General features: G+C 43.1%; 2 protein-coding genes across 2 annotated transcripts; one reads left to right on the top strand and one right to left on the bottom strand.

Annotated features, from left to right (window-relative positions):
- The first annotated feature begins 1,462 nt into the window (after positions 1-1,462).
- On the top strand, positions 1,463-5,467 carry LOC115769156 (retinoblastoma family protein). The gene is made up of 9 exons (XM_030713850.1): positions 1,463-1,992; positions 2,139-2,278; positions 2,354-2,542; positions 2,615-2,954; positions 3,017-3,345; positions 3,406-4,126; positions 4,488-4,694; positions 4,756-4,908; positions 4,981-5,467. Exons 1-9 carry the CDS (start codon positions 1,801-1,803, stop codon positions 5,149-5,151), a joined length of 2,442 nt encoding a protein of 813 aa, XP_030569710.1. The 5' UTR covers positions 1,463-1,800; the 3' UTR covers positions 5,152-5,467.
- Positions 5,468-9,405: 3,938 nt separating this feature from the next.
- On the bottom strand, positions 9,406-14,329 carry LOC115769155 (HEAT repeat-containing protein 6). Its single transcript, XM_030713849.1, has 2 exons — positions 10,857-14,329; positions 9,406-9,590 (listed from the first exon to the last, which is right to left on the bottom strand). The coding sequence occupies exon 1, from the start codon at positions 14,284-14,286 to the stop codon at positions 10,873-10,875; it is 3,414 nt and encodes a 1,137-aa protein (XP_030569709.1). The 5' UTR covers positions 14,287-14,329; the 3' UTR covers positions 9,406-9,590; positions 10,857-10,872.
- Positions 14,330-15,588: the final 1,259 nt, after the last annotated feature.

Below are 15,588 nucleotides of genomic sequence, written 5' to 3'. Positions count from 1 at the left end.
TTGGTTTGTAAGACAGCAGGATAGCAGCATAAATGCAATACGATCAGATCCTTGATTTCAATACCAGTACCTATGTATATCTATAGATCGGTACATAGAGTCATAGATAGAGTCGTCCATTTAGTCGCTGGCACAGCCGATAGCCGACGACAGCAGACAGCCTACCGCCCAATACATTCCACATGCTAAGCTCCGATACCACCCAGCCACAATTATACTATATGAAGAATACTTCTCTTCTATATTGTTTCCAAAGCAAAGGAATTAAACTATATGAAGCTGAAATACAACTAACCATATCAAATGCACAACGACCTAGGTCAAGTAACTGCTAAACAATTAAAGCCCGCATTATAGAAACCCACCAAAAAATCAATATACATACATACATATTTAACAAGAATATTACCCAAGCATTCCATTAAACATACACATATACAAGAACACACACACACACACATAAACACACATCGCACACTTTAATAATACCATATACATGTTTATTTAAACAAAATATTTTTGTTAACATGTTGCCAAAAATGAATAAACAACCTGCAAAACAAAGTAATAAATTAATAAAAGCATATTTATAAAACATAAATATTACATTAATCCAATTGTTTTTTGTACAAATATATGTAACAGTAGTAGTAGTAGTAGTACTACGTACGGCTCCTGTGCGCATTTGTTTTTGCTAGAGTTCTGCGATCGTTCCGTTATAACCTGATTTTCGGTCGCCGTCTTTAGACAGCTGTTTGCGTTGGTGTTGCCGCCATTTGCTGTGCACAGCTGTCGTTACCTAGCGTATCGTTGCCACATGTTCGACAGACGACAACTGGAATTAATTTGAGTGGTATTTAAACAGCATTCATTGATTCAATAATGTTGTTGAGTGTTTTATTAATTATTGTGTGCTATACTTTAACCAATGCAACATTTTGATAGGGCCTCGGATCACATTACCTTTGGCGCCAAAATAAATTTCCCCGCACTAGAATGGGGATTTTTAGTTCAATTTGCTGAATAAGTTCACTCGTTCATTTTCTGGCCGTGAACTAAATCGGTCATTTAGTTCACTCGTTCAGCTATTCAGTCGGTCATGAAGGATGAATTCTGCTCAGCTGTTCAGTCGGTCATGAATTATTTGCTTAGTTCAGTTATGCAGTCAATCATGAACGATTATATATCTGTTCAGTTATTTTTCATGTTTTCAGTTGCAAAAAATATGTTATACTGTTTACATATTGAACGAGTGAACTAAATGACCGATTTAGTTCACTAATCATTGAATTAGTTCAGAAGTTCAATTTAATGACCCGTTCAATCGAACTTGGTCTGAACTAAGCCACACAACTCTATCCCGCACACAATGTAAAGCTATCTGGCAACCTCATGACTTCCCGCCTTTTTATTGTAAGTAACTATTCGGCTGCAGAATTAATAAATACGTCGCAGTGTTGCCGTGCATGCTTTACAAACAGCAGATATAGAAATAAAGCTAATAGAGAGCAAAAACATATCACTTATTTCGTTAAAATAAATCACCGTGACACGAAAAATCTAAAAAATTCAATGCGCCCGCTGCGCTGCGAAAAAGTAAAAAGTTTATTCGTCGACGTTCTGTCTTTGTTGTTGTTGCTGCAGTCGCGCGCTCATTTGCCAAGTTGAACCCGCGGCCGCGCCCGCTGCTGCTGCTGCCGTCAGCAGCAACGTTTAGTTCTAGCCAAAAAAGAATTGTGAAAAATTTGCATTTGCAGTTGCAGTTGCGTTCAAGCTAAAGTCGAAAGCGGCAACAACAACATGAGCAACGATGTGCAAGAGCAGGAGGTCGGCGCTGAGGTGGTGACCAGCGCCGGCGCTCCAGTTGACGATGGCCTGGAGACGATGCGCTGTAAATTTGAGAATCTGTGCCGTGATCTAAATATGGATCGTCAAACCGAAGTCGAGGCCTTTAGGATGCTCAACGAAGTGCAGGAGCATTATTCATTGGAGGTGCGTACGTAACGCGCATAACTACATACATATGTGTGCATGTGCATACGTATGTATGTATATGCGCATAACGCAGTACACTAACACAAATTGCCTTTGTATACTTATATATATATATATATATATATATATTGTTTGCGTTGCAGGGGGACAACATGCACTGGTTCTGCTGCGCTCTGTTCGCGGCCTGTCGTCAATCGACAACGCCCACTGTGGGTGGCCAGGATGCAGTCGTTATGGGCAATTGTGTGCCATTGAACAATTTGCTACGCAGCTGTCAAATGAGGTGCGTAATGGAAATGATGTGTGGCATAACCCCACTCCACCAGCCCACCACTCACTTACCTCCCTTGTCTTTTAGCATCTACGAGTTTAAGCAAAAGATCAAACTATGGTGCGATATGGCCAATTTGCCGCAAGTATTTGTACAGCAAATGGAGGAGCTGGAGCGCAAGTTTAGCATCACATTCACAATCTACAAGCGATACAGAAATATTTTCGAGCAATTGTTTATCTGTCCGCCCAACGAGAAGAAACACTCGAGAAACAGGTGTGTGCCGTGCAAAAAGTCTTCTTATGCCAGTAGCTAGCGTCTTTAGTCATGCCTTTCTGTCTATTTTAGCCCCAAATGCACCTACTCTAAGCTGGATAATATATCTTGGCGTCTGTTTCTATGCGCCAAGAATCAGAAGCCAACGAGGACCCTTGATCTGGTCACAACTTTCAATCTAATGATATGCTGTCTTGATCTCATATACGCCAATGTGCTGGCCGAGAAACGCATTGATCTCATCAACCCGAACTTTAAGGGTCTGCCGCCGAATTGGAACACGCCGGACTTTGACGAGACCCATGCCCGCAAACATTGTATACTCGACTTCTTCTGCGATATGAAAGCCGATGCCAAAGAAATAAAGGCGAAGGGCTTCATCGAGATTATTCACAGCTTCTTTCAGACGAACGTAACGTGGCTGCTAATCAGCGATATTCCTAAATGTGGCTAACAATTTATTATGCATTGCAGACAATCGTAGGTAATGAGGATACGCTGCTCGGCCTGGTAGCCAATAACAACTTTGAGCGAAATCTGAAATCTCTGAACTTAAGTTATGAGCAGTATGTGCTGAGTGTGGGGGAGTTTGACGAGCGTGTATTGGCCGCCTACCAGCTGGACGCCAGCGATCACAGCAATCTAAACGAACAGGCGCTGCGTCAGCCAGTGACGCCCCTGACACGCAAACAGGAGCTACCCTCCCAGCCTGTTATGTCCGAGCCAGTGGCCAATGCCACCAACAATGTGAAAAAGCTGAGCGCCTCCATCAGTCGTATAACCGAGCCCACCGATTTTGTAAAGTAAGTTGCCCAAAAAAGTTGGTTGCAATAACAGTTTTTATAACGAAATTTACATTACAGACAGGTTGGCGAAGCAGCACTTGCGAAAATGATGAAAACTATCGAGCAAATGGAACTAAAGTTTCTCGCCCAGTATCCGATGGGCAGCGGGGCTGAGAAGAGATTCCGTATGGCAAAATCACTTTACTACTACCTAATGGATCACATACTCCGGGCTGAGATTAAAAACAAGCCGCAGATTGTACACAAGATCTCATTGGACATCTTTAACGAGACGCTGATGGCCTGCTGCTTAGAACTGGTGCTTGAGGCCTACATCACGGAGATCAAGTTCCCCTGGATTCTGGATTGTTTCAGTATTAATGCATTCGAATTTCACAAGATCATTGAAATTGTTGTACGCCATGGCAGTCGCGAGGGCTGCCTGACACGCAGCTTGGTGAAGCATCTCAATTCCATTGAGGAGACGTGCCTAGAGCGTCTGGCCTGGCAACTCACCTCCCCAGTCTGGGAGATGATTGGCAATACGGGCAAGCCGCTGCCCACCTTCACTGAAGTGAATAAAGACAAAGCCGCTGGGCCACTGCAGATATTTCTGCGCAAGGTGTATCTGCTCGGCTGGCTGCGTATTGGGAAACTGTGCTCGGAACTAAAGTTGGCAGAGAAGAAGCCTGACAAGATCTGGACCATATTCGAGCATTCGATAACACACAAGACTCATCTAATGCAAGATCGCCATCTCGACCAAATTATAATGTGTGCAATATATATTTATATTAGAGTAAGTATGACAATAACAGGATGCATATTTTAACATCTATATATTTATTAAACGAATATGTGGAATAGACACAGGCCAAGTAGCTTCGATAGAATATTATGGATAATTCGGATTATAAAGACTTTTTGCCTTTATAGGCAAATAGTTAGAAGAGCGCCATGTGATCTATTTCATATTTGTTTCCCATGTAGAGAGTACAATATGCCTCCACGCTTGCAACAATCCATACCTTAACACGTTGTTCATATGAGCTGGGCCAATAATATGTATATACATAGATGTGGACTGTATAGATAGGTGGATGTTGCGCCTCTCCTCATATCCATGCTTCAGTTTTCTTCATTTTGCTTGTCTATTTCAGGTAACAAAAATGGAGGAAACCAAATTTAGTGACATTATGAGGGCCTATCGCAACCAGCCGCAGGCGGTTAATAGTGTCTATCGCGAGGTGCTAATTAGCGTCAATGATGGTGAACGCAAGTACAAAGATATTATACACTTTTACAACTATACGTATGTACCCGAGATGACGAAATTCTGCATTAATTATCTTGATGAGAGTGCGGACGTGAGTAGCCAAATTAAATCATGTTGCCCAATATGCCTGAAATCGTTGTTTTCTCAAATAGAATGTAAACCTACTGATGTCGCCACATCCCATCGAACGCACAACGATGCCTAAGAAGCTAAACCACTCGCTCTATGTAACACAAATGTCCAAGAATGAGATACAACAGTCGCCAGACCAGGTTGTCTACATAATCAGCGCCAGTCCGGCCAAGGTAAGCGGTTGCAGGGACAATATGAGAGGACCAAAAAACTCAAACTTCTCTTAACATACTTTCTCGCGACAGAAACTGGACGACATGAACAAAATAGTGCTTGGTTCCGGCAAGCGTGTGTTGGACTTTACCGATGATGACGGTCCGAATTCCATTGACACGAAGCGGCAAAGGCTCGAGCTGCCCTCGCGTCTCAGTCAAATAAAGGCTGGCTTGGATGATCCCAAAAACGAACGAAAGTAGACAAAAACCAAGACAGGAACCTGGGGCGGGGATATAGAATTTGTGAGTGGGCCAGGGGGACGGGGGGTTGAGTTTTCATTCTGATTGCCGCAACAGTCGATGCGCATCCGGGTCGACATGAAGGCACACAGAATATGAAATTCATGCTGGAGGCATATGCAATGTTATTTTAATTGACAGCGGCGAGCGCTTATCATTTTACTTATTGTTTAATTTTCCCTTGTTTTTTTTATCATTAGTCTGCCATTTTAATTTAATAACCTGTGCATCTTTTTATATTTTTTTAATGCAAGTCAACCATATATGCATACTACCTTATACCTTTATATGTATATATATATATATATATACTTATGTATGTGTATGTATATATATATATATATATATATCAGTTAGAGAATAGACCATTTTGAAGGCACTAGCAAAAACTTAACAAAACGCTGGCATCAACATCCATTTGGCAGCTCTTGGTGCTGATGTTAGATCTAATAACAACAACAATCAGGCTAGTTTAAGCTTACGCACTATAAATCAACAACTAGAACAAGTAGAATATCATTTTTGTGTCAAGAATCATATTAATGTTCATATACATAATAAATGTATACAAACATATATGCGTTAAATAAAAATTCTATAAAATTATCTAAGATGTTTGTGGTGAACTTAAAGCGATTTTCAAAATTCCACCACAACTGTCACCTAAATATTTTTTCTAGGGGCCTGCTTATTGCCTAGAGGTGTCCAATTAACACACTGTGCAGTAGTGTTCACCATTGTGAATTACTACTGAGGTCAAACTAACAGAGTGTTAAATTGTGAGTGACTTAATCGGACGAAAAAACCGGCGCACAGCAAATAGGCAAGCGATCAAAATTCGAGTGAGAGCATGACCTGCATACACACACCGACACAAACACGTGTATGCGCAGAGATGCGACAAAGCCGGAGATAACTAAGCAGTCGCCTGTTGTGTGTGTGTTCGCATGCCGTTATCTACTTAATTCTCATGCACTCACGTTTTTTTTTTTTTGGTGCTGACAGCTCATTGGCCCAATCAACAATTGCTTGCACTGAAGGTCTCTTCTGGGCATTGGCGTGCTCTAATTCCTGAGCGCTGGATCTGCGCAACTTCATTCTATGTTAGTGTGGCCTCATTAGTCAATATGGCATGATGTTATGCTGCGAGTACATTTAATTTCTATTAAACCTATTATTGGTTTGGTAAGTTCAAGTAACGTCACATTTCCGAATGATATATGTATGTACATATTTATCTTTTTTGACTCGCACATACTACAAATATTAATTTGTACAATATAAAATATGTGTACTTATAGATATCTAAAATATTTAAATATTAATGTGAAATTGACTACTGGGGTCAAAGTGACACACATACATACATACATAGATCGAATTTACGTGTGGATGTGATGCTTAAGTAGATAATGTACACATACGTTCATGTTTGGCGATTATCTCTGCATGCATATACATGTATGTTTGGTTGTGTGTTTTCTGAAGGCACAAATACTTATGCTTGCATGTGTGTGTGTCCGACTATGCGTTATCTACCTTTGAATGGCGCTCATTCTAGTTTATGGTTTGCTTGCGCCGAATTATCTTTTAGTTGAACGTCTGCAGTCGTGTCTGCAGGCTGTGATAAAATATTGAAGTAAAAACTGTCTTGTAAATTCCGTAAGTATCTCTAATGGTTTACGTTGTCGGATTCGTACGGAGCGAAAGTATTAAATGACAAAAAGTATTCTTAAATTCTTATTGGCATGTTCGACAAGCATGGAATCAAAATTTGAGGGTACGGTCGATTTTAAAGACTCGCCTCTTCTAAATATCGGACTATAATTAACCAACATAAAGCATTTCAGAGTTAACAAGAAAATAATAATTATCCCTTTCTTTCGCAAAAAGCTCGTGAGTGCGCGTTGAAAAGGAAGATATGTTTGTAATTCACAAGCAGAATTATACACATACATACATACATACATATGCATGCACAAATTTGGTGAATTTCTCTACACATGTACATATGCACCTGTTTATGTTTGGGTGTGTGTTTTCTTGAGTCATATCTATTTGTGCATATGTAAGTGTGGTTGCGTATGCATTATCTACCTTTGCTAATGGCTCCAAAGATCAACTTATCTTGAGATCATTTGTTTGCTCGAATTTCTGTGCGCCGAGAAACTATTGTGCATGTGTATGTATTAGCACTAACCACATAAAAGACATACATACATACATATGTTGTTGGTATTAGACAAAACGAAAATAATAAATAAATATGTAGGTTTGTATATCGCCTCTTAGGTATGAAAATAAAAAAGCATTAAAATCTGCTGAAATAGTGCGTCAGCGTTTACTTGACTATGTGGTGGCGCCTGTTATCATTGCATTTAAAGCCAAGATTTCTTTTAATTTAGTTACATTTTTGCTTAAAGAAATTCTTTAAAAAGTAACTATCCAATAAGCTACTTGATGGGTGCTCATGAAATTTACCCTTTCAGACTCCCCGGGCCAGGAGCTTCTAATTAAAACAGAAAAGGCGTTCACAATGACTACTGAGGTCAAACTAACAGAGTGTTAAATTATGAGTGCCTGAATCAGACGAAAAAACCGGCGCACAGCAAACAAGCAACCGATCAAAATTCGAGTGAGAGTGTGAAGAGTGACATTGACCTGCATACACACCCACACCCACATCCACGCAGGGATGCGCCAAATCCAGAGATAACCAAGCAGTCATCCGTTTGAGTGTATGTTCGCTTGCCATTATCTACTTATGCTCATGCACTCACGATCAATGATTGCTTGCATTGAAGTTCTCTTCTGGACATTGCGTGCTCTATTTTCTGAGCGCTTTGGATCTGCGCAGCTTTATTCTGGGTTAATGTGGTCCATTGGTCAATATGGCAGCTTGTTATGCAGCGAGACATAACTACATATGTATGTTTGTGAGTGCCTGCCTATGCGTTATCTACCTTTGAATGGCGCTCACTCGAGTTTATGGTTTGCTTGTTCAATTTGCTGTGCGCCGATTTTTGACCACTTTACGCCCGCGCAACATAATTCTGTTTTAGTTGAACGTCTTCAGTCGTGTGAAGCTCATTAAAAATATTATAAGTGTTAGTTCTTGGGTTAATACCGTCCGTATCTGTAATGGCATACGTTTTCATACTCGTATGCCATCACAGATAATATATACGTAAGTATGTATATACGAGTAAAGTTTGACCAAAAATGCTTTTGAGTTCGGTCGATTTTAAAGACTCGCGAATCCGAAATTTTGATCAGAATGGCAATGGTTACATTAAACTTGCTGCCAATCTGGGCGGCGGTAGATTTCTGTTAATTTTAAGGGATTTTTTTATTTTTATTAAAAGATATTGAAACTTTTTGCCAAATTCTGGATTGATTCTAAAATCAAAAATTTATCAAGAATCTTAAATTTCTTAATTTAACACTTATATTTTAGTTTTTAAAAACTTATACATTTTTCATAATATATTTTCAGCCTACTCCGCCACGCCCATGGACGGATCAACGAAACAATCGCTATTGTTGGTACCTAGATGACCTATATATCCTTGGTTATTCCATACCATGAATATAGTCCAAGGACCAATTTCTTGCAAAATGCGCATGACCATGGTTCAATAATATCTATGCTAGCACCTCCGTCCCCTGGATGGTTCCTAGTTGACTACCATATCCTTGGTTACACCATACCATCGATATAGTCCTTGTGAACCTAAAGGATCTGAACCCTGCAAAATGTGCATTGAAATGGTCCAAAAACATGCATGTTTTTCTTTCAGCAGCCCTTGTACGTTAGTTGCCGCTTAACAGCCGACTTTACAGCACTCCTTTTACATGGCCTGTTACTTAACAGTACTCATTTGAAATGAGTTACATTTTTACCCGTGCGGGTATGCAATGAAAATTTTCATTCGAAGATCTGGTCGACCTTCTGGTCATTTCTGTTCGCCTGGTATTTGAGTGAAATTTTAGTACAAATTGGGGACCCAGCCGCCGGCGACGCCGCCCCTTTCGGGTATGCAATGCAAATTTTTAGTCCACCAAAAAACGTTTTGGCGACCTTCTGGCCATTTCTGTTCGCCTGGTATTATAGCAGATTTTTAGAAAAATTTCGGCAGTCCGCGGTTGAATTTTAATTTGAAAAAAAAAAAAAAAACAGGAGATTGTTTTTCATTTTATAAGTGATTTATTATGTTTTAATTTACAAAATTGTTTCTTTTTATATTATTTTCTTTTGAAATTATACAAAACGAGGATGCTTTATAAATATAGCTTATTTGGGCTTAAAATGGCTATATCTGGCTTAATTAAAGGGCGACCCTGGTTGCTTGTAACTCGTAGAGGTCCTTAGGATTCATTGCAGTCCTTGATTTGTCGGCCTGAAAAAATATAAAACACATTTGAATTTAACAAAGCAAAAATATATATATGTAATGAAAATAAGTCATATTTTGGTCATATCCTTGCAGGTTTTGAAAAGACTTGGTGCGTTAGAATGGTAAAGACCCACTGCATCGATCTGCATCAAAAAAATATGGGGTCATCTAAGAATCATAGGACTTGTAATTTGACTTGAAAAATTTCGTTCGCGGAGCGCACGGAAATGTGCTAAATACACAAAATTAATAATATCTCAAAAACTACAAGGATGATCCTAATGCAATTTTGCCAGTAGGTACTCCTGGTCAATACAATTTTGTTGACACATGACTCGCAAGGATACGCCGGGATATTACAGAGTTGTGGCCTATTTTCTGTAGACCAAAGTGTCCTTAAAACTTTTTTGTCTGGTTGTAAATTCTTGAATGTGAGAGTGAGGACTATCTGCTGACCAAAGGACATCCCGATAGTCCCTCAAATGGCAAAGTTAGCCTGGATTGTGACCATTTTGCGACTAACCCCCTGTACAATTTATAGGTGAAATTTTTTGTCGAATCCTGGAATTCCTTGAATGCCAATCGCTGATCGTGCTTCCTGCGAGTTCAAAAAGGTGTGACCCTCCGAGATGCTAAAGTATATGGCGGAGATATGATAAAAAAACGAGTGTCCTTTTCAGAAAAATAGTCATAACTCGGCCAAATCCTTGCAGATTTTCAAAGGACTTGATGGATTAGAATCGTAGGGACCAACTGCATCGAACTACATTTTAATAATATGGGGTAATATAAGAATCGAGGACTTTTTATATGCAAAGTTTACACATTTTCTCAGCTGTTTGAAGGACTTTCGTCCTTTTTATCTATATTCCAAATCAGAGTCACAAGTACATTCGGTTGGCCAGAAGACATCCCGATAGTCCTTAAAATGGCCAAGTAAATCCGGATTTTGTGGTTTTTGGCCATTTTTTCCGACTTACCCCTGGAAATCCTTGAATGCCAATCGATAGTCCTGCTTCTAAAAAGCACATTCGGAAATCGGTCATATCCTTGAGGATCTGAATAGACAGAAGCAGACTATCGACTGACACTCAAGGATTTCCAGGATTTGACCAAATGTACAGACATACTAAAATCAGCGATAGAAAAATTACATTGTATATACGCGAGGTTCAATCGTAGTTGGAGCAATAAATAAGTCGAAAGTCGTTCACACAGCTGAATAATTGTGTTATAAATGTTATAAAATAGCATTAGTTTGCAACACACCTTGTTGGCAGCAAGGTTAACTCTCCAGACGCAGTGCACCGGCGAGGAATGTGAGTGCGCTTCGCTGCTCGGCGGTGAGCGGATGGGCACCAAGGCGTTGCTGCAGCAAGGAACCGCAGGTGAACAGCGGTGCCGCCTGCTCGGGGACAATGCGATATGCAACGCGACGCCAGGTGCCGCTGACTACATCCAGATGTGTTTCAAGTGCGTCACGGCAGGACAACAGATCATCGGGACGCGCACGCCCCAGCATATGTGCCAGGGCCAGGCAGAGCTGCTGCTGCAGTCCGTCACGATGGTTGTACTCCTCGAAAGTGTCCAGAGCATTGGAGCGTTCGATGGCCGCCAGCAGCGAGCGCCACATGGTTGCATAGTGGACACCGATGTCTGCGCGCTGCTCGATCTGCAGCAGAACGGCGGTGGCATTGATGCGGACCTTGAAGTTCGAGTGCTGCACAATCAGCTGACTGAGTGCCGCAAAAAGTGTGCCCGCCAAGCTGGCACTAGTCGAGAATACTGCACGATTGCGCACCAAATTCCCAATGGCATAGCAGGCGTTCCACTTGACTTTGGCGCTGCCCGCGGCGCGCACACAGTCCAGCAGCTTGGCCATCGCCCGCTGCATCAGTGCATGCTCATCGCCAGGCAGCAGACGCAGTAAATTGCCTAGAGCGCGGACTCCATTGGCGCGCACCTTGTCATGGTCCCCGCACGCCCCGACAGCGGCTTCGATCAGTCGCCCAAGCAGAGCCTGCGAAATGCGCTCCTTCTCTTGCGTCTCCTGTCGTTCCGGATCCGAAACTGCATGGCTGGGCGCCACAAGCGCATCACTGATATTGCCCAGCGCCCACGCGGCCTTGATTCGTACAGCCAGTTGACTGTCGCCGATGAGACGCAACGCCAGCTCAGCTGCATGCTCCACAAACACTAGATCGTCCCGCAGCGTGGGATGCAGCACATAAACAGCGAGCGCTCGCACGGCCGCTGCTCGCACCAGATGATCCGCGGCGTCGTCGCTGCTGCAGCCCAAAAGAAACGCCAGCAGACCGGTGCGCTGCGCCTGCGGCAAGCGTTCGAAACTGTTGCCGCCCATGTTGGACAGTGCATCGCATAGCGAGCTGCGCAATGTCGCCTCCCCTGCATCCGTGTAGGCGCCATAAATGGCAGGCAGCATGCGTAGCCAGAAATTCAAATGCTGCTGCTGTAGTTCGGGCCTGGGGTCTGATTGCTCCATTGCATGACGAGTCATCTGGAAACCGATCGCGTCGAGGCAGCGTGCTCCATACAAACGTACATCCCAAGAGGAATCCTGCAAGGCGCAGCAAAGCACGTCAGCTAGGCGCCCAAGATGTTCACGTAAGAGCCCAAAATGCGTGGCCATGGCCAGGAGCACCTGAAGGCACTCGACACGCAGCGGCGCCGCGCTCGACGGGCAGTCCAGATAGCGCAGGACCAAACGCAACAGCCACGAGTTGCGCGGAATGCGAGTCCAAGGCAACACATTGGAGGGTAGCTGCACCTGTTGCTCTGCTGATGGCACAGCCGCCGCTTCCGACATCGCCTCCGTCTCCTCTCCCTCCTCCTCTTCGGAGTCACAGAGCTGTTGGAATTGTTGCTCCGGATCCTGGTGGGCATTGAGGCGCGGCGACGCATGAACCATGTTGACAGCCCGACGTTCGTTTGGCGGAAGACCTACGGCACAGGCCATCTCCCGTGTAAGGCGTGGCGTTGCCACCAGCATTTCCATGACCAGCAGCGCAGACACCTTTACGCTGGTATCCACATGCCGCGTTAACATTTTCACGTGCGGCACAAACTCATAGACGATGCCCATTTGCAGTTGCTCGAAAGGCGTCGCCTGCACCAGCACCGCCAGACACTTAAGGCACTGCGTCAGCACCGGCGGCGCATACTCGCGCTCCAGTATGCCCGTCAGTTGACGATACGCTTCCAGCACGCTGCTGGCCAGGCTCATTGCAAATGGTGTGTAGTTGCTTGGCGCCAAAGCGCAGCTCGCTTGGCTTAGATACGGCTTGGAGCCGTACAGAAGCTGAGCAGCTAACTGCAGCGCCAGGGCTCGGCAACGCACATTGCCATCATTGGCGCCAATATACAGCAAGTGATCCTTTGTCTCGCGTCTGCCAGCAGCAGCACCACCGCTTCCGCTGGGAAAGAGCACATGCCAGTAGCCATAGAGAGTGCGCCGAGGCAGTTGTTTGGTGACTGCGCCCAACAGTTGAAGGGCTGCGACGCGTACCTTAACTTGGCATTGGCGCTGCTGCTTCTGTCCCGCCAACTGTTGCCCAGCGCCGTCCGAAGTGGGAGTGCATCCGCCCTCAGAGTCACCGCCACTCGGTGTTCGACAGCCGTAGTCGTTGTTGCCCAGCAGCAGCAGATGCATCCGATCGCCGGGGCCAGTTGTGCCAGGGCTTTCCTGTATATTGCCATTGTTTCGCTGCTTGGTCAGTGAGCGCATCTTGCGGGACTTGACACGTCTACCGGCTGCAGCTGTGTTTTGATTGCTGCCAGTTGTCAAATCCTCATCGTCCGGCCCATAGACTGCTGATTGTTGGGCAGGATGAACCCGATGTGGCAATTGGTATATTGCCTTCACTGTTTCTCCATCGGTTCTGCATCGCACATTCGCTAGAGCCATGCCGAGCAGCTCCGGCGCATGCTGCTGTGCATAGTCCGCATGCTGTGCCGATATCTTTTGCAGCAGCTGCAGCGAGTGCACCACCAGCATCGTTAGCTGCTCCTCCTGCTGATGCGTTTCGGTGGCTGTCATCCTTGTCCAGCGCCCATCGTAGTGCATTTGCAGCAATGAGTTGGCCAACTGGCTGCTCTGCTGCAATTCGTGGACGTGCAGTTCCGCATTTGGAGTACACAACGTGCTGAACAGCTTATCCTGGCACAGCACCAACAGCAGCGCTGCTTCCACGCTGGACGGCGTCTGAATTGCTACCAAACGTGAAAAGGACGTGGACGCTGTATCCACTGGCAGCGACTCCAGCAGCGAAAGCAGGCAGCGCAGTGCATCAACCGTGCATTTGTGTTCCACATGCTGCAAGAGCCACTCGAGCATCGGCTGCGTCTCGCCAAGCTGCTGTTTTCGGCTCAAGAGCAGCTCGTTTAGCCAGAGCAGCCATGCGGTCAGGTTCAATGAGTCATCGCCAAGCCCACTACTCACCAGAGTCTCCTCTGTCAGCAGATGTGCAAGCTGGGCCGCTGTGTTTGCGCCATATGGTCCTGCAGGCGTCTGTATTTCAAAGTCGCGCAGGAACTGCAGTTGGCGCTGGTAAAGTCCTTGCTCCGCTGAAGTAGAGCCGCGCGCTCGACTGTTTATTGTTTGTAGAAGCACATCATATGCTTTTCTCTCCTTGTCCATTAAATAAAACTGTTCATTTGCTTTCAAGAGTGGCAGTAACATATCGATATATCGATAGTGGGAGCCAGTTTTGATGTTTTACCAAAGTACGATTTTGGCACAATTTTCATTGGCTATGAGCTGAATTAAAAATGTTTGTTGAAAACAGTTTTTATCTCTCAAAACTCTGTTCGAATTGAAGTTTCTTAAAATGTAATGTTAGTGAAGTATTACATTTGACAAGCAGTTACTTTTTTTGCGTAAGCCCTTAATATATATTATATTTCAAAATTTATACTTAATCATATGAACATCACTTAGTTTACTACTTAAATCGGAAATTAATACTTTAAGATATTACATGCCGGTCAACTCCAATACACTTTTCTCTTATCGATAGTAGCCGTACTATAGTATCGGCGTTCGCAGGCTTTTATAAATGCGCACTTTACAGCACTGCAAATTCATTCTCGCCTATAGCGCACTTTTTGAATGTATAGCTTATTTTCCACGACATAATATAATTATTTGCAGAACTTTTTCAAAATATTTAATATTTGTATGAGGTTAGATAGTTAATTCAGTTAATAGACCTGAGTACCCGGTATATATTATTTATTGTATAGATTCATAGGTATTCATTTATACATACATATATATATGTATATATATAGCATTTGTATAGATGGTATATGTTTTTAAGTATTTTTATGAATGTATAATTCATTTCATACTCTTACATTGCATAAGTTCTGCTTAGCAATAATTCATTGTATAATCCATTTCGAAATTCGCAAAGCATCCAAAAACAATTGTATACAAGTTAAGTGCAATAATCACGAACCAATCCATTGCTAACACGTACATAATACATTATACATCACGACTGACCGCACCAAGTAAGTAATCCCTGAGCAATAGCACACGTAACACGCTAAATAACTGACCAACACCAATACATCAAACATTGGTTCGTGATTAGCTTATGTCTTATATCTAATCATATATATGTTTACATACATATTCCAATACCTATGTGTGTATATGTTGTTTTAGGCGGGCTTCCAGTATTTTGAAAGGCGTTGAATTTAATCGACATGCTCTACTATTCGATTTTGTACAATTTTTTAGTCTTTAAGAAACACGTTGCCTACAGTGAGCTTGTCATACGTTAGTATAGCGTATCGTATTATAAAATATTCTATATTGGTTACAGAAAATATATATGTATATACCTGCTTGGTCTACCTAAAATAAGGATCGCACTATACACCGCATTTACCATGATCATTTGCACACGAATTGAGAATTCATACCTTCCGTTTGAATCGTTGGCAAGACCGCAGATATTGATCACAAGAAACG

The sequence above is a fragment of the Drosophila novamexicana genome, unplaced genomic scaffold, assembly GCF_003285875.2.
Source record: "Drosophila novamexicana strain 15010-1031.04,08,12 unplaced genomic scaffold, DnovRS2.1 tig00002523-arrow-arrow-pilon, whole genome shotgun sequence".
Lineage (NCBI taxonomy): Eukaryota > Metazoa > Arthropoda > Insecta > Diptera > Drosophilidae > Drosophila > Drosophila novamexicana.
Note: the sequence above shows the minus strand (reverse complement) of the source record. Positions and strands in the feature narration are given on the sequence as shown.